Raw genomic sequence first — 19395 nt, forward strand, 5'->3', positions numbered from 1 at the left:
CCCTCATGTCCCTCTCATCCATTCTTTCTGGCTTGATGCTTATTTTGCATTTTAATACAGGTTTGTGATATTTAGCAGCAACCCCACAACATGCTGATAATTAAAAGTGTAAATTCCCCCTTGAATCTCAGGTCCAATCATTCATCCTATTCAGGATAGAAAAGATGAGGAAATTAAGGCATCCTCTTTTAGATTCATATGTGAAGAACATTTGGTTTGTGGAGAGGGATATTTTAATGTCACATTACTTAGTGAGAGGGATGATCAGTATTGTATTGTGTACTTTTTTCCCCCTTCATGTAACAATTCCCTTCTACTACTGCTGTATACTGTATAAGAAACCTTTCATGCTGAATGAGGGTTGATTAAGATGCAACCTGCTGAGGGCAAAACAAAGTAATACTAACATGATAACCTATTGATACCATGTTCTCTAAAAAAACCGTAATCATGGCATTTAATGATTAGAAAAGTTTTTCTATTCAACACTGTGTTTAATTAATAATCTACTTGTATTTGAATGCCAAAGATAATAAGTGGCGCTGCGCCTTCACCTTAGATGTCTGTATAAACACACAGTATATAAATTAATCTGATAGCATGGGGGGGTCCCAGGCCATATGAAAATCAAGTCACAGGGGAGAAGGAGAGTCTGTAATTAGCACTTATGCCTCTGGCTTGACCGTCTGATGAGAACTGAGGAAATCTCAATGGCAATCTCAAGTTATTGTCTGTGATAACATAATTGTAGCTGGAGGGAATGTGCTTTACTCTGACATTATCTCCATAAAAGATGAAAACAGACAGATTCTGATGTATTTTTATGCATGTGTACGCTGTGCAGTGGGTTCATGTAAACAGACATATTTCGGCAGGTAGTGGGAGTGCTCCTATTTTACATCACAGTGTATAAATACATGAGTCAGTTGCCATCTAATCACATTAGGCAGTGCCAGGAAGCTTGTCTTTTCGATATTATCTTGCTTCCTCTCCCTATGACCGTTCCATTGAGAGCATCTCTGACACAAAAATACTCCTGCTGTATATAATCATGGTATGGTGCTTTAAAATAAGAGTGTCCATTACGGCTCTATGTACATCCGTGTCTGAATAAGATCCACTGAATGTCAATAGAAGAGAGAAACATCTATGCATAAAAGCCCTGGTTGTGAGTGACGAGAGAACACTTAGGTTTAGTGCAGTATAGCGACTTTCAGACCTGCACCTTGTTATGTAAATGCAAAGGCAATTTAACACATTGGTCCAATGTAGCGCCTCAGTGACTTTTACTTAAAAGCCATGGCAGCAGCGTTAGGTTGGACATTGCTGTAAAACTTTTAAACTTTGCCCAAGTCTGAATTTAACGCCGTCAGATTAACGTTGTGAAGACCATAGCGGCACAGGATTAAATATTAAAAAAGAGAGAATAAATGCGTGTCGCCACCCCCCCACCCCAGGTACCTGCTGTCCTCTCGTTGTTTTGTTTAACACTGTCTGTACATCCTGGGTGTAAATTACTTTGTTTGATTGCAGGATTATGCAAACGACTGTAACTATTATCATTTGATCTGCTTTTGAACTGAGCCATGCTGGAGCGTGAAATTTAATTTCCATACCTCCAGAGCGCCGTAGTACATGGTCTTTGCATCTCCGTCCGTCTTGTCTGACATCAGATAGGATTTGATCAGATACTCGTAGAAACTATCCCCGAGGCCACCGATGGAAACGTGATCTAAGAAGGAGAATATGAGGGAAACAGGGCTGTATGTATGACAATATTGAGCAGGGTCACACAAAGGTCTGTGTTCAGGGTTTCTGCACGTGTTGAAAATACTTTAAAAGCATTCAACAGTTTACTTTACTATACTTTATATACAATTCCAAGCTGTTGGCAGACATTGCACACCTTTAAGCTAGAAGTGGTATTATTGTGACAGTAGGTGCACAGGAGGCTGTTCAATCCTTTTTTTTTGTGGAGTTACAGTCAACACCATCAGACCTGTAGCAAACACTGTCACTACTGCTCACTACAGTAGGAAGTTAATTGTCTCCTAATGGTGTTGATTTTAGCAAAAACTTAGATGAAATGAATGAATAAATCATTTTAATTGGTTGATTCATCCATATATGTCATGCCACTTATCCAGGTCACATTTATTAAATGAATTATACCATTAGAAATTATTGTTATACTGCTGGGAAGTACTGAAAAAAATAGGACATAATAGTAAATTAATTCTAGGCCATATCGTCCTTTCTGGTTTTCCATTATACTTTCATACTTTGGCCGGTATGATCGTGAAACAGGTATTAAATTAATAATAAATAATAATTTAATTCAACTTGGTGAGCCCTGCAGAAATCCTGTTATTCCATTAACAAATCAAGTCTTACAGGCCACCATACATGACTAACTTGCTTGAATCACAGTGTTACATAAGCCTTTGTGGCTTGTGGTGGAACATCCAAAATATGCTGCCTTGTCTGTCTCTTTCTTGGCTTATCTGATTAATTTGTGGCGTGCATGATCATGTATGGTGAACCCACATGCTCTCGGTTCACTGATGGTAGAAAATGTTTGTTTTTTTTAAATTATGTAACACACTTAAAGCTTAAGTGGAAATTGAAACAAGTGGCTGTTTTCCTCTTAAATCCACATTCAAATTCATAAAGATGAATATGTTATTGCAGTGGAGGCGTGCATGAGTCTCCACTCCTGCTTATTGCATGAACACACACCTTTGCTGACTCCCCCACGAGGTTATAACAGTGCTGCTATCTTTGTCCTTGACACAGACAGATGAGGGTGAGCTGTGAAGCCAAGGTTTCTTTTTTCCCTTTGTGGCAATAAATATATACAGTTTTGCTTCTCTACATGCTCACCCACAATAATTAGCTCTGTTCTCATCCAGATTACGACCTTTTCAGTCACAGCGTCATTTTATCCCGATCTTATTTATTTATTTTACTTCACTTTCAGGTAAATCGGAAAGATCCAATTTCCTGAAGTAATTGAATTCATTATCATTTTAATAACCCAGAGCAATGGGAGTCATATAGCCATTGCTATTAGCCCGATATTAAAAATGAAAGGAAAATAGACGGATGACTGGGTGGCACAGACAAGCAGCTAAAAGAGCTTTGACACGTGAGGTGACTCAAGGTCTGTAAGCGATGCGAAACCCAAATGAAAAAGCCAGAAATGGGGAAGGTAAAAACGTGAAATGACCTTTAATGAACTCAAAAGTCCTGTACTTAATCCCACATTGGGAAAACACAATAATTGTTATACTTAGTAGGTAACAAGAATGACCTTCCCTTTGCAGCTCAGAGAAGGATTTGTCACCAAGGTAGCATGTAAACCTTATGTTTTTCCCCCAATAATACAATAAAGCCATGGACCTCGTCCTTCATTAGAAATACAAATTATATAACCCACATTTACCCATAATCTTATACAATACAATAATCTCACACATGTATAACCAGAATAAAGAATACAACTAACACAATACTTACGTTGGACCCAGTTGCCGCTGACTGGACTGAGGAAGTTGGGGTACAGCCCATGGGGTTTTTCAATCTTGTTCAGTAGTTTTCTGATGTTCATCACCTGCAAAGACACCAGGGTACAAAATAATATCATCAGGATACCGCACTGCCTTGTTTTCACACATTCACATTGTACTATATCATTTCTTCGAGGATGGAAAGCATCATGCAGAGAATTGGTCTATAAATATATATTGCACCTTCTCTGTGTAGATGGGGTTCCTGGAGAGCTCCGACAGATGGACAAATTCGAGGTGAAGGGTCCCAAACTCAGCCAGGATGCTGCTCCCAGCTGAGGCCCAGCCCCAACTCCAACTGGTGCCACTGCAACAGAGACAATAACCAAACAAGTAGACTGAGTCTCCTGGCACACAGGCATCTACACTTTCGAACACCTTCATAAGATATTAAGTATCAATCTTTTCATTATACAAATTGCACATGAGAATTTAACTTTTTGGTACTAGAATAATAAAAACAATTGCTTTGTCAGTCAACTAGATGGTGCAGTTGAGTTTTTTTCTTCTTCTGATTAGCAGGTGTGACCGAAGAAGTTTTTCAAATAAAGATGCTGTGATTTGAGGTTGGAAAGTAGGAGGTAATAGAGGTAATGGAGGTAATAAATTGCAATTCATCACAGAATATCCAAATATGTTTAAAATCGTAATAATATTGTGACATAAGTATCGTTGGGCCTCTGGTGAGTCCCACCCCTGCTACAAAAGTTCCATATTCCAGCTTCAACTGTATGTGTAACACCAGGGGCCCTATTTTAACGATCTGAAACGCAAGTATGAAACGCCAAATGCAAGTAGCTTTGTGGGCGGATCTCGGGCGCTGTTGCTATTATACCGGCGGGATAAATGACTCTTACGACGCAAATCTAAAATGGGTTGGTCTGAAGTAGCTAGGTGTGGTTTGGGCGTAACGTGAAAATAACCAATCAGAGCGTCATCTCTCATTCCCTTTAAGAGCAGGCACACTTGTTCCATGGCGGACTGCTATTATGATGGCGGATTTGCCTGGCGCATGCCAGCAGGAGCTGTCCGGCATGTGGCAAAGTAATAAACAGCCCGGTCTCATGGAAGTTCGTGTAAATGTGACGTTATTTGAATCTATTGATACGTGTTCACGGAGACGTTTTTGTCGTTTTTTACGTGGTGGACAACACGAAAATGTGAAGTAATGTATTTCAATGGGAAGCATATTTCGTGGCCACAGAACGAAATTGTAGGGAGTAATATAAAAAGCCGAAGATCCGCGTAGGAAGGTTGGTCGGGGTGGTGGACGGGTCAAACAACACAGGACTTTCACCCGGGCGAGCGGGGATCGCATCCCGTTTGCGGCGCTTTGTTTCCCGGGGATGGCGTCCCTGCGTGTGGCGTTTTGGCGTCTCCCGGCGTTTAAGGCGCCCTTTCCCCGTAAGTTTTTTCCTAAACCCAACCTCCGCTATCCCGTTATTGTGGAGCGTCCTTTTCGGCCGCCTCCCGGCGTCCTTTCCCCGAGAAAATAATGTGACATTTACACGTAAAAAATAACGTGACAGTTACACGTAAAAAACGAGAAAAACGTCTCCGTGAACACGTATCAATAGATTAAGAATAACGTGGACATTTACACGAACTGCCGTGAGACCGGGTTGTAATAAATGCCCGTCTTAGCCGGGTGGCGATGTTGCTTCTCCGCTCGGGCGCATCTCCTCAAGTCTGGAGAGGATTCTGCAGCCATGGAGCGTGGGCCTCCAAACGCACCACCTGCTCCTGTTGTGCCCCTTCCTCCTCCCCCCACTCCATCTCCGTCCACCCGCTCCACCAGGAGCACATCGCGCATTACTCCCGGACCAGATTCCGCCGGACTGTCCAATCCCACCGTAGTTCAACATCACGTCTCCTTAAGTCCTCTAATATTTCCTCATTTATGTCATCAACACATCCATGATTCATGGAAATGTGTAAAACACAACAAGCCACAAAGAATGCTGCGACTTTTTGAGGACTGTACTGTAAAGTGACTCCTGACCTATCCAAACACATGAAGCGCATTTTCAGTAATATTTTTCTTTGTAATTATGTATGGTTTTCAAAAATGGGAACTGCTGTAGATGAGAGAAGTGTATGCGCGTTGTGCACACGCTACATTATGGCCAAGCATTTCTCCCTAAAATAGCATCTGAATAACGCGCCACTGACTTTAGACCAGGTTTTTCCTGGTCAGTGGCGGAATTGTTTTCTGAAACTGCAAAATAGGACCACATAACGTTTGTGCCGGAACACGCCTCCTCTTTTCGCTGAACCGCCCCCTGGAGCGCAAATAAATTCCCTAATTTACCGACTTGCGTCTGTTGAGGGAAAAGTCCGCTGTGTGTCGGGTGCAAAATAGGAATGATACATGCGTCGGTGTACAAAGGCAATTGCGCTGAGTGCAAGATAGGGCCCCAGAGCTGAAACAATTAGTCGATTAACTCATTAGCATTTGCAAAAATTAGCTAAATGTATCTGCAGCAATTTTGATGGTTCTAGCTTAGCTAAAATGTAAACATTTGGTTCTTTTCTTTGTATTATGTAATAATTAATTGAATATCTTTTTCGTTTTAGACTGATGGTTGGACAATCCAGGCAGTTTGAATACATCACCTTGGGCTGTGGAAAATTCTGAAGGGCATTTGTTGGTATTTTCTGACATTTCATAGACCAAATCATTTATAAATAAATCAAGAAAATAATCCCCGGTTGCAGCACTATCAAACGCTTCATAAATTTAATTAAGTTGAAACAGCTTTAACTTTTTCTGCTGCCAAGTTCATGCAATAACCACTCAAATACAAGGTGATGACAACAAGGTATTAAAGCTGATTTTGTAAACTACAACAATGGGAAACAAAAAAAAAAATCTTGCAATGACCAAGAAAACATGCTGTTGAGGTCTTTTGGGTTAATTGTATATAAATCTTGTTATCCCCGTAGCTGGACGTTATTTCCAAACAAGAAGGTGCTGGATGCAAAAACAACCCTGCTTCATATTTGCGGTGGGGTTTGTATACTATGATATGCCTGGGTGAAAGCTTAGATAATATATTGGGTGTTTGCAATTGAGCAATGTGTGCGTATGTTTTGATCGGATTAGTTAAAGAAAATTTAAATTGGGAAATGGCAGTTGACATTAGCTGGCATACCATAAACATTAATTACAATATGTTAAAAATCTCATCAGAAGTCTATAAAATAACCTTTACCATGGTCTACTATTAACCCCCCGAGGATGAAAGACGCACCGGCTCGTCCAAACGATGTTTGACAAAACTACTCAAAAAGCGATATTACAACATTTCTTTACGATCTTAATCACATATAACCTTTGGTAAACTCATTTCAAGCACCGAAACAATTCATACAACACATAAGTTAAGGTTTGTTTTCAAAAGAGATTTGAGGACTTTCAAAAAGTGAACATCAACGTTTCCGCTTTAGCGCCAAATTATGTCTTTACACTTTTCTCTACAAAAAATTTAGGTGTCACTATAAGGACAGCTGAGTTTGTTCTGAACATTTTGATATGAAACACATGGGGATCAGTTATATGCAAATACCTTAAAAAGGTACATTTAAGAAGATATGTGAAAATGCCTTCAGACGGTTACATATGTTTATTGTTGCCTGATGTAATCGATGTTTGTGTAAAGTTTCATTATCCTCAACTTGACACTTACCAAAGTATGTTTTCACTGTGTAAAGACAGCTTTAAAAAGTTACCTAGAAACTATCAACATCAATCTCAAACCATTCAGTTTTATTTCCTCAAGTCAGTGTGGGGTAATATCAAATCTAATTCTCAGTTAATGTGTGGTCTCAGAGACAACGCACTAATGCACTACGGCTGTGATTACTTGAAGCAAAATGTACTACTAGAATGACGTTACATATCCTCTAATAAATGCTGGAGAAGATCAGACATCCGGTAATGAATTGAACTTAAGTTAGAAGAAGGGGGAAGAAGGGGGAAAAAAAGGAGGGAGAGATAAAGGTGGGAGGTGGGTGGTGTGTGAGTCAGAGTTTGCTACTCTGAGGAATGCATCCATTAAAAGTTTGGGGGCTACATCATTAGTAGCTCTGGCTCGAGTCACATCTGATTCCTCTTTTAAGAAGAATCAATCTAAGAATCAAAGCAGCGGTGCACGGCGGCGGGTGGTGTGTGTGTGTGTGTGTGTGTGTGTGTGTGTTTTGGAGAGGTAGGGAGAGTGGTATCACACATCACTGCTACCTGAGGCCTGTACTACAAAGCAAGATTTGGCGTTAATGAGGTAACTTCAGGTTCAACCCAGGGTTTTGTGTATCACACCTAACCTGGTCGGGAGCAGGTTAGGTTGGAGATCAGAGATCAGCCGGTGTTAAAGCACCGCCTACTAACCAATCAATACTCGATTGATAACAGCGTCACCGTTAAGATCCGGAGCTCGGTGCACGGAGAGAGAGAGAGAGAGATAGAGAGACAGATGCGCTCATAAAAGTTAAAACATTTAGAGACCGACTACCCCGTTAACATTCCCTATGGGTATTTTTAATAAAGATATAGATTTTCAGTGGAGGTAATTACATATAGGCTATTTGTCGGCTTCTTGAGCCGTGTGTTGCCAAATCAACACATCGGTTTGAATTATGTTTTTATATTTGTATTTGCTCTCACGGTCGCCACTGCCAGGGTTGCAACTGAAATAATAGACTATAGCAACGACAGTTTATGGAAAACACAAGTGTAATTATGGTCAGATCTTGTGCCTGACTGATGAGGAAGCGATATTGATAAGCGTTGTGATTTACGTATTTACAGCATCGGCTATTTCTTTGTCAGCTTTCCTTCCCGTTTTAGGAAGCAGCGACTGTATTGCGTTTTGCCTGTAAAACCGTGTCTGTGTTCTTCATATTTATGTAGAATTAGAGTTTGCTCTTCTTATGTAAAATCTGCGGCTCTGGTAGATGTTTGCGATTGGTCGTGCTGTGCAAACACTGCCTCTTTTATGTGAACGCGCGCATCGCTGGATTGGGAAACCTTGCGTTGATTGAACTAGTTGTTAACCACCGTCGTGACACAGCGGTGACACCGCGGTTGTTAGGTTTGGTGAAATCGGGTAACTGAAATCAATCCAGGGAATGTTGATCTTGATTCGTAGTACAGGCCTCTGGTATGCAACAACACTGGCACTCATCCATTAATCTTTTCACCCCCTAAACAAACAAAAACTCTTCCCCAGCTATCAGAAATATAACCAAGGGTAGAAAATGATGAAAAAGGCAAAGATCAATATCACATGTCATGCATAATGTGTTGGGAAAATTGGCATTTTTATGCATCTTAACAGCAGAGCTAAAATAATTGTAGCCTTTGATGTTGACTGGGAACACACACACACACACACACACACACACACACACACATCAATCAAACAGTGATATCTCCTATCTATTTTAAGTGCTATCGGGACCATCTTCAGCATTTTGAAGGGCTTTTAGCTGTAGAAAACGCTAACACTCAATGACTACTTTATTTTGTTTATTTGTATATTATTAAACACTTGCAGTAAATGTTGCCACAGTATAAAGTGTTTATTAACCCATCTTCGTATCTCAAGTTATTAATTTTGTACTTATCATGAAATTTGTAGAATCTCTCAGATAAACAGTACACATAAAAATTTTTATCTACACCTTGACAAAAATGTCCCACAAAATATAAATCATCATATATCAATATTTTTTCTGCTTTTTTCATAAATATAAAAATAACCAACAACATAATTTAACCTTAAATAGTTTATGTAGAAGTATGTATTTTTAAAAAACAAAAATATAATAATAATATTAATGGTAGGATATAATAACAACAAAAAATTATATCTCACTTAAATATAATAACCACTCACTCTTTGCAGTAAAAATTATCACATTTAAAAATACATATAATACATATTTACCATCAAATTTTAAATTATATTATATGTTGTGTTGTGTGTGTGTTTTGTGTTACGAGTTTGTTGTTAATTATGTATGTGTGTGTGTGTTTTGTGTGTGTGTATTGTGTTGTATGTATTGTGTTGGTTGTGTGTGTGCACATGTATGCATGTTGTGTGTGAGAGAGTTGTGTAAATTGTAAACAAACAATGATCATTTTAGTGGTGAAAAAGCACCTTACTTTCCAGATATATTATGTGTGTGTTGTTGTGTGTGTGTGTGTGTGGGTGTGGGTTGGGTGTGGGTGTGGGTGTGTGTATGTGTGTGAGGAAAAATGTAAAGCATCCGAAATCATAACAAAAACATACCGACAAAGAGAACTACAGCTGTATAGCAGATATCCGGTGTCGGTCCAAAGGGGAATCCACCGATGTGGGATGTCATAGTGAACAGTCTTCGGCTACCATGTCCACAAACCATTTGAAATGATAGCCAGTTTACAGCAAATGCAGGAGACAATGTTTTATTCAAGCATGTCTTCAAAACACATGAAATGCATCCTTCAAAAGATACCTTTTTAGCCCTAAAGTGATCATTTGTTAAGGTAACTCACACACACACACACACACACACACACACACACACACACACACACACAAACACACACACACACAAACACACACCACACACACAGAGCTCCATAATATAACTATAATTTCATGCATCGGCCTACAAGGGCAAAATGGTTGAATCTGGTGAAATACTGTAAAATGTCAAATATACTAGTTTTCTTCCAAATGAAATCTGATATTACAGAATGCATGGTTTTATACTGTAAAGGCAGTGAGATCAAAACATGTGGTTATAATGAAGTCAATGGGGATTTTTGTCGAAGGTGTCCAGAGGGAGTATTGGAACTACATAAAAATACTAATGCAATCAAATCAGTTTTGTTGCTTATCTTTGACATATCCAAGCCTCTAATCCCACCAAAGCCCCATTCCCTATGATTTATTTTATGGAAAATAATTAATGTTTTGTTGGTTTTTCATAAATAATTGTTACTTCAAATTTAAAACTGGATTTAAAGGGTTAAAATCCAGAAAATGATTAAATGTTTGGTAGTTTTGAGCAATTTAGAAGTTGTTTAAGTGATTTATGAAAAAAGCAGAAATAAATATTGATATATGATGATTTAATAACAGTTTTTGACATGTACATTTTGCCTCGAAGGTGTCGAAGGGAGTATCTGGAACTATGTAAAAATACTAATGCAATCAAATTAATTTTGTTGCTTATCTTTGACATATCCAGCCTCTAATCCCCACCAAAGCCAAATCTAGATATTATTCATTATATGGAAAAAATCGTTTTTGTGTTTTTGTAATAAAAATGAAATACTTCAAATACATAAACTGGCATTTAAAGGGTTAAAATCCTGAAAATGATTGAATGTTTGGTAGTTTTGATTAGGTTACAAGTTGTTTAAGTGATTTATGAAAAAAAGCAGAAAAAATATTGATATATGATGATTTAATAACAGTTTTTGTGTGCGTGGACATTTTTGCCTCGAAGGTGTCGAGAGTAAGTTTTTTTAAGGAGGGCATGAGGGTTAAATCCTGCACATCGAAAAGATTTCTCCCATTGAGTGCTCGTAGAGTGTAAAACAATGAAAGAGCTGGAAGTGTAAAGTGTATACAAAAAAAAACACAGCTATCTTAAGCCAAAAAAAGAAACAACCAAACATATATATTTCTATTATCAGGCAAATTATTATTTTCTCGATAAATCTTTTGATTTCATTTTCAAATGTCTTGTCTAACCAACAGTCCAAAACAAAAAGATACTGTATAAGGCAAAAATCCTCATATTTGAGAGGCAGGAACTAGAGAATGTCTGTTGTTTTTTTGCTGGAAAAAGAATATTTAAATGATTCATTTCAATCGATCAACTAATCTCTTAATCAAGTAATCTTTTCAACACTTAAACAATTAAAGTCAAATAACAACTTGTAGAGTTTTGGTGTGCGGTGACATCTGAACTTTCACCTGAAATGTATTGTACCACACTTAGCTCAGAGTTAAATTTCATCTGCAGTTGTTTGACAGGTCACAACAACACATCAGTAAACATGCAAGGACTCATAACACTAAGTGATGCACAACAGTACATCATTTGTAGCTTATGAGAAAGTACTTCCCACACACTGTCAGAGCCACAGGCCGTGCAGCAGGACTGAACTCCCCTGTGGGCACAGTGCTGACTGCCTGCTTGTGTTCTGTTACACATTGCATATGTTCCTCTCAAGTGATGTGTGCGTGTGTGTATAGTTGATACGTTTGTTTGTGTGTCTGCACGTCGTTCCATTCACCCCACATGACCACAGTATGGGCAGCCTGGTTCCTCTTGCCCATCTGTACCACACAGGCCCATGTTGGTGATGTAGCAGGAATTAACTGCAGAATAAGGTAATTAAATCTGCCAGCAGCTGTCCAGCTTGGCTGGTGGGTTAATTGGTAGCAGGTGGATGACAGAATTGCCAGGAAGTATCTTATAAAATAAAATTAGTGAATGAGAGGAAGAGGAGGGTATACTGTATGTTTCCCAATAATCTTAAAAAGGAGTTTTGGGGTTTTAATTTGGCAAAATAACTTCCAATAATCAAACATTGGCTGTGTGTAATATTTCAGATCCAGTCTCACAACATTTCATCAAGTTGAATCATTAAGTCATGCATGAGACAGAGGTAAAGTCAGGCTGTGGGTATGTAGCCCAGCGATGATAATTTGACTGTCACAGTCACCGACACAGTGCCGTTATCAGCATTCATCAGTTTGTCAGATTGTTTTTCTGTCTCACGATAAAATGGTTAAATCAGAAAACAAGAGGCTCATTTGTAATCCCCACTCCTGCATACAAATAATCAACTTGAAGTTCATTGTCAGATGCTTTTAAAAAGGAAAAATAGCTTGATGTGTTGCGTGACAGTGGTATTAACAAGATTGTGTCAATAAAGATTTTAGATTAGAAAGCTAATGGTTTGGAACAGATTAAAAATCAAGACAACTAATTTAAATACATGCAAATATTATGCATATGATCTTCCCAAAGTGTTTATGAATCCAGACTAATTCTTATTGTGTCATTGTAAAGCTTAGCCTGCAGCCGCTACAAAATAAACGGAGAATGTTTGTTTAGACTTTTTTTTTTTTTTTTATTATTTTTTAATTAACTTTTTATGCACAGAAAATTGGTACTGTCATTTCTAAAAATTCATGTGGAGCTGAATTTTCTTACTAAATTACAGATTTGTATCTACTTTCTTCTTTTTTGAACATGAAAATGAAAGTTTATTTGTATGAACCAAGATGTCCCGAGGCACTGCAATATCTGAAATTTAAAATTCAGTTTCATTGCATGTAATTTAACTGAGTTTTAAGAGGAAGGAATACAATATTAGCCTATTTTGTATTTGTTGACCTCTCTCACTTCAAACTTAGATCACATTTTTGAATCAAGCTCTGCCTCTGGTTGCCAAGAAGAATAAGCTGCATGTGCGCTGATTAATGCCAGCCAGCGTGATAACTTGATATCGTCTTTCATCAGGGATGGAGGACTTTTGGAGGTGAAGGCTGGTGCTGAGACTCACCTCCCCAGGTTGATGACTCCTCGGGGGATTCCTGTTGGCGTGTTGAAGGCAGGCAGCAGCTTCTCTCCCAGCTCCATTACTTTACTCTTGTACAGCTGGAAAGAAAATACAGAAGAAGACAACTTGGTAAATAGACAAATAAATAAATATATATATATAAATATACACACACACACAACATGAGAAAAACTGCCCGTCATCTCATCCAAGCTTAAAACAATCACTTTCACAGGCTAGGAATCACAGGCCTGCACACATTTCCCCTCCAAAGCTAATTATGTGAAACATAAGGCCTGCTACAACAGAACTCCAGCAGGATTAAAAGCAATCTCATCGATGTAATCTACAACAGTCCATTTAAAACCGCACTTCCTCCCCATCTCCCTGGGCCAGACTCTCTGAGGCAAAGTTAATGTATCATCTTATAGGCTGCATTATCAGTCACCAACTCTCCATTAGCCAGTGGGAACAATGTTAAAAAAGTGGAAGACAGATACTGAAATCCTGACAAAGAAGGATATGTCTGAGGAGACAAAAGGTAGCAGAGCAGAGGCGAGAGAAAAAGAGAAAGCCTAGAAAGCCTTGGAGACGAGAGAGCAGAGAAAGTGATTGAGAAGAGACAGATATGGTATACGGCGGGAAAACAGTTAAAAAGCTGCCAGAAAGAGTTTGTGAGTGTGGCAGTGGTGTGGAGCAGTGACTCAGCAGAAATATTTAAAGCGCCCATATTATTCTCATTTTCAGGTTCATAATTGTATTTTAAGGTTGTACCGGAATAGGTTTACATGGTTTAATTTTCAAAAAACACCATATTTTTGTTGTACTGCACAGCTCTCTCTCACTGCTGCAGATCCTCTTTTCACCTTGTCTCGGTTTTAGCTACAGAGTGAGATCTCTTTTCTTCTTCTTCTGTTCTATCTTTGATTGCACTTGCACATGTGCAGTAGCTCAGATGTAGATCAGATGTCAGCTTGCTCCATAGACAGTAAAAGAAAGGCTGTTTCTCCAACTTCGGTCAGTTACAAGGCAGGATTAGCTGGGAGACTTCTAAACGAGGGCGCACATATAAGTAGTTCTTTTGTAAATTATGGTTAACTTATGTGTGTTGTAGCAGTGCTTTGCAATTGAGAACGAGGTAGCACACCTAACATGCTAACGGTTGCGGTTAGCCAGCTCATTTCGGCTAGTGACGTAGAAAGCCGTGCAGATTTTGAACAGCTCACCGAGAGACTGAAGGCAGGACACATTCAGAAACCGTATCTCACTCAAAACAGCATGGATGGATTTTTTTCAAAGTTTGTATGTGTGTGGAAGCACCAGAGACACAAACTAACATCCCAAATCCCCCCAAAAATGTTTTTTTTTCATAATGGAGGATGCAACTAGGGTGGCGGTACACAGTCACTTGTTAATTCTGACAGAATAATACAGAGCAGCCTTAGCCTAATGTGTGTTTTTGTCTCTGTGTGTGTGTGTGTGTGTGTGTTTGTGTATGTGCTACACTCCCTCTCGAGTCCCCTGGCTCTCTATTTTATCAAAGAGAGCACTAATGACCCTACGCCTGGTCCCATGTCTTCTCATCGGTCTTTTCTACCCCCGCTGCCGCTGCTCGAGCGATACCAGAGACCCATAGGCACACACTTAGTTCAAAACAAGCGCATGTACATGCACAGACACACACACAGACACACACACTGGGCTTGCATCATTTTGAATTTCACTACAGAAATGTACTTTAGTTTGTGTAATCGTTGACTGTTAAATGAAACGGACACACACATGCATTCTTTGTTGAATTTGAAACACCTAAACACTTGCGACAAGAAGCAGGGGCAGCAGATTATATTGCAGTAATTTATTCTTATTTACTTGTTTATAAATTACTTGATTAATTATAGTAAAAACCCCTCTGGCTGGAATCAGCTCTTTGATTTACTGTACGCAGCACAGAAACTAAATTAAAGGCGGTGTTCATAAATCGGTCTTCTCTGACAGACTTCTGGTCTCTTGTGCCACACTGAGAGACTCCTCCAGCACGTGATGAGCTTCATTACTGAAGTGCTACTGGTGTTTGCACCGCCTACCCATCCATCCAATAATACAAAGCTATCAATAAAATCCAACATTGGTTATTTTTCAAACATTCCCTGCCTCTCTGGAACGATGGCAGAATCGTTGAACTCAGCAAAGAACAACACTGATCCGATGTGACAGCCGACAGGTTGCTTTCTTCCCTTTAGTTGGATTTTCCTGTAGGATGGTGAATAGGAAGCTTGACACAAATGGCGTTTCTATCCGCTCTTACCGCTGAAGACATCAGGCATGCAGTCATCTCTCGCACAGCAAACATCGTCAGAGACCAGCGGAGAGACTCTTTGACAAACATTTTTAGGTCTGACATTTCTGTTTACCAGTTAAACCTATCAGCCCTTGCCTCAGGGAACAGAGGACATGAGAAAATAGGCCCTTTACACTCTTCCATACTAGCTGCAGGTTCACATTTTAGCTTTCCGTTTCTCCGACCGTCTATGTAAAATATTGTTGTACAAATTGTTTGTTTATTTTAAGAAGCATGTTGCCCTTTGAATTAAATGGCAAGACTGGTGATATTCTATATGTTTTTTATTGTAAACCAATCCATGAAAAGACCAAAACTAAAAATGTGTTAGTCCATCTCTCAATACTTTTTCTGCCCTGTCTGTTGCTCTCAGCCCCAATAAAAAAAGAATAACAAATATATATATTTTATATATATATATATATATATAAAAAAGAATAACAAATATATATATTTTATATACATATATATATATAAAAAAAAGTCAAAATAATTTACTTATTATTTGTTGACAATAAGAATATATAAAAGGTAATTTGGACAGCACTCCAATTATTACTTTTTATTGCCACACAGACATTTTGGCATGATGCCCTTGTGGCGATAAAAAGTATCAGTTGAGGTGCTGTCCAAATGACCTTTATGTATTATTATGCCGCGTTCCATTTACCTTGGAACTCGGAAGCCGGCGCTGGGAATGACGTCATACCCGAGTTGAATGAATTCCATTTAAAAGTCGGATTTTTATTGTTTTCATTAGCTCTAGCCCGGTTAGCTATTGTTAGCAATACCAGTTGATAACAAACGCATTACGCCGTTTTTTGTGCATGCAAACAGCGTAACGTCCACAGATAGAAGTCGAACATGCCTGTGTGAACAACTGATTTAGTGACACATATAAGACAGAAGTGCTTATAACTTTATGTTACTGCAGCTTTCACAACTGTTGATACAGGGGGCAGCCATGTTGGATTTTGAACTCTGGCTACTGCAAGGTTGTCCGAGTTCCGAGCTCGTAAATCCGAAGTCAGGGGGCGTTTCCGACTTTGACCTCGGAAAATCAGAGTTCTGAGGTAAATGGAACGCGGCATTATTCACATTAAGGATCCAACACCCAGTCTTCAAAGTCTTCTATGTTTTAATATGAGTTGAAAGCGTTAGGTCTTTTATTATTGACAATAAGAAAAACATTCACTTTCACCTGCTTTAAGATGAATCACAGCGTCTTACTCATACAAAGGTTTTGGCTCCGCTTCAAGATTCTTGGTTTAACAACCAACCTAGTATATCTCACTACTTTTTCCTCTTCTCAGGTCTGATTAGACAGGTGACGGACACAGTGAATATACACTCACCTAAAGGATTATTAGGAACACCTGTTAGATTTCTCGTTAATGCAATTATCTTATCAACCAACCACATGGCCGCTGCTTCAATGCATTTAGGGGTGTCGTCCAGGTCTAGACAATCTCCTGAACTCCAAACTGAATGTCAGAATGGGAAAGAAAGGTGATCTAAGCAACTTTGAGCGTGGCATGGTTGTTGGTGCAAGACGGGCTGGTCTGAGTATTTCACAATCTGCTCAGTTACTGGGATTTTCACGCACAACCATTTCTAGGGTTTACAAAGAATGGTCTGAAAAAGTAAAAACATCCAGGATGCTGCAGTCCTGAGGGGCCAAAATGCCTTGTTGATTCTAGAGGTCAGAGGAGAATGGGTCGAGTGATTCAAGCTGATAGCTGATAAGATCAACTTTGACTCAAATAACCACTTGTTACAACCAAGGTATGCAGCAAAGCATTTGTGAAGCCACAACACGCACAACCTTGATGCGGATGGGCTACACCAGCAATAGACCCCACCGGGTACCACTCATCTCCACTAAAAATAGGAAAATGAGGCTACAATTTGCACGAGCTCACCAAAATTGGACAGTTGAAGACTGTAAAAATGTTGCCTGGTCTGATGACTCTCGGTTTGTGTTGAGACATTCAGATGGTAGAGTCAGAATTTGGCATAAACAAAAGAGAACATGGATCCGTCATGCCTTGTTACCACTGGGCAGGCTGCTGGTGGTGGTGGTGTAATGGTGTGGGGGATCCCTTTCGCCTTCAGAATTGCCTTAATTCTTTGTGTCATTGATTCAACAAGGATGCTGGAAGCATTCTTTAGAAATGTTGGCCCATATTGATAGGATAGGGTCAAACACGGTATTAGTATGGTGTTCCTAATAATCCTTTTGGTGATTGTATAATGTGGCAATAAAATGACTAACTGTGTGACTGGCTGCTGATGTGTTTTAGCAGCCAACAGAGAGCTTCATCAGCTGCAGAAATCCCTCACTCACAGAAAGGGGTGTAGCTATCGATTGTTTTTGTAATTGATTAATCTAGCACTTTATCGATCGATTAATCGGATACATTTTTTTTGCGTTTTAAACAACCAAAACTAGGGAAAAAAGCGAAATTTTCGGAAAAAAGCAACATTTGTATCACCTACATTGCTTACAATATCATCTCTCCTATTAAGTGCATTTAAGTGCCATATTACATTGTTTTCAAAGATTTTTTTTTTTCAAATGATATCAACCTCAAACTAAGGCATACATTAAACATACACAAACATTACATTAAGTTGTGCAACTTAACTTTCAGAACTACAAGTTTAAACCTGAGACTGGTCTGTATACAGTAGGCCTATATGTAAATATTAGTTATACTCAACCTATTTTCATTTATATATTTGATTGTCACACAGCTCTGTTACACTTATGCTATTAGATCGTTGATCAGCTGTTTCTCCGTGGAGAGAGAGAGAGAGAGATGCGCAACAATCAGTTGTTTTTCCGAAGGGATAGTCAACGCGTCAGCTCTTTAGATCAGATCGTGGTCACCACTACGTATTTTCTTGTCTTTGATTTTGGTAGTTGTTGTGTTTGTGTTTCATCGTCCATACGACTGTTATTTACTTTTGTCGGTCCGCTTCGTGGAATGGAGGATTAAGTTAGACTCCATGTTTTCTGTTGAGATGCAATAGCACTGACTTCGTGCTATTATCGTGGTAAGCTAGTTTGATTTTGCGGTAGACACACTGTACAGAGTTTTAGTTTTAATTACGTTTGAACTGATTCCAAACTTTGGACACTTTCTTGGTTTTCTCCAGCCTGTCTCTTGGCCCCTCGCTATTTACGCTCTAGCATGTGTCGCCACAGTCGCCACCAGCAGACTGAACCGTGCTGGTGTGGCTTCGAGGCAAGTCATTTTGCATTGAGGATTTTTTGTAATCGAATTATTCAAGGAATCGTTTCAGCCCTTCTCACAGTGTCACTGAGTAAAAATGTGAACAAAGCCCCGCCTCTTTTACACTTGCCATCACCCCTTTATTCATGCTGAGCTATAGGAGACAAAGACAGCAGAAAATCTGATCTGCTGAAGACGATAAATGGATGGTAAGCAGCAGTGTCATGGAACACGCATCTGCAGTCTGAAGACAAATTTCACCTCAGCTTCAGAGGACTGTTTGTGGTTTCCTTGATTCTGTCCTCTAGTTCTGAGACCAAAGCACATGCAGAGTGCATTCATAATGCTGTCTTTTTACAAGCCCAGCACAGCAACCAGTTGCCTCTGTGAGAATAGTTTATTTGAAGCCACTTCATGTTCCTGTGCTCCGAAAATAATGACTGAATCTAAAAACTCGGCGGGTGACATTTTGAGAATCTTCTGATGTCGCCTGGCTGAGAAAAAAAATGTTTTTCTTTGGACCACAGATGAATAATTCCTATTTGGCAGCTTATGAACATAGATCTGCAAACTAACCTCTTCTGCCTCTGCCACTATCTCGCACCAACATGCAAGTCCACAGTCATTTTCTCATCTTTTTTCCTTTGTCCTGAACGTCGGAGGACAGCTTGATCA

General features: G+C 39.3%; 1 protein-coding gene across 2 annotated transcripts in view; it reads right to left on the bottom strand.

Annotated features, from left to right (window-relative positions):
* LOC120563126 (mannosyl-oligosaccharide 1,2-alpha-mannosidase IA) overlaps positions 1-19395 on the bottom strand; it is a 233180-nt gene that overhangs the window by 12122 nt on the left and 201663 nt on the right. Inside the window, exons 5-8 of one of the 2 annotated variants that reach the window (XM_039807245.1) lie at positions 13144-13238; positions 3753-3879; positions 3520-3613; positions 1617-1732 (exon numbers count right to left, since the gene is read on the bottom strand). In XM_039807245.1, coding sequence (XP_039663179.1) covers positions 1617-1732; positions 3520-3613; positions 3753-3879; positions 13144-13238 — 432 coding nt within the window. The remainder of the gene's footprint in view (positions 1-1616; positions 1733-3519; positions 3614-3752; positions 3880-13143; positions 13239-19395) is intronic. The other variant, XM_039807246.1, reaches the window with a different exon arrangement.

Source organism: Perca fluviatilis, chromosome 7 (genome assembly GCF_010015445.1).
Source record: "Perca fluviatilis chromosome 7, GENO_Pfluv_1.0, whole genome shotgun sequence".
In the NCBI taxonomy this organism is placed as follows: domain Eukaryota; kingdom Metazoa; phylum Chordata; class Actinopteri; order Perciformes; family Percidae; genus Perca; species Perca fluviatilis.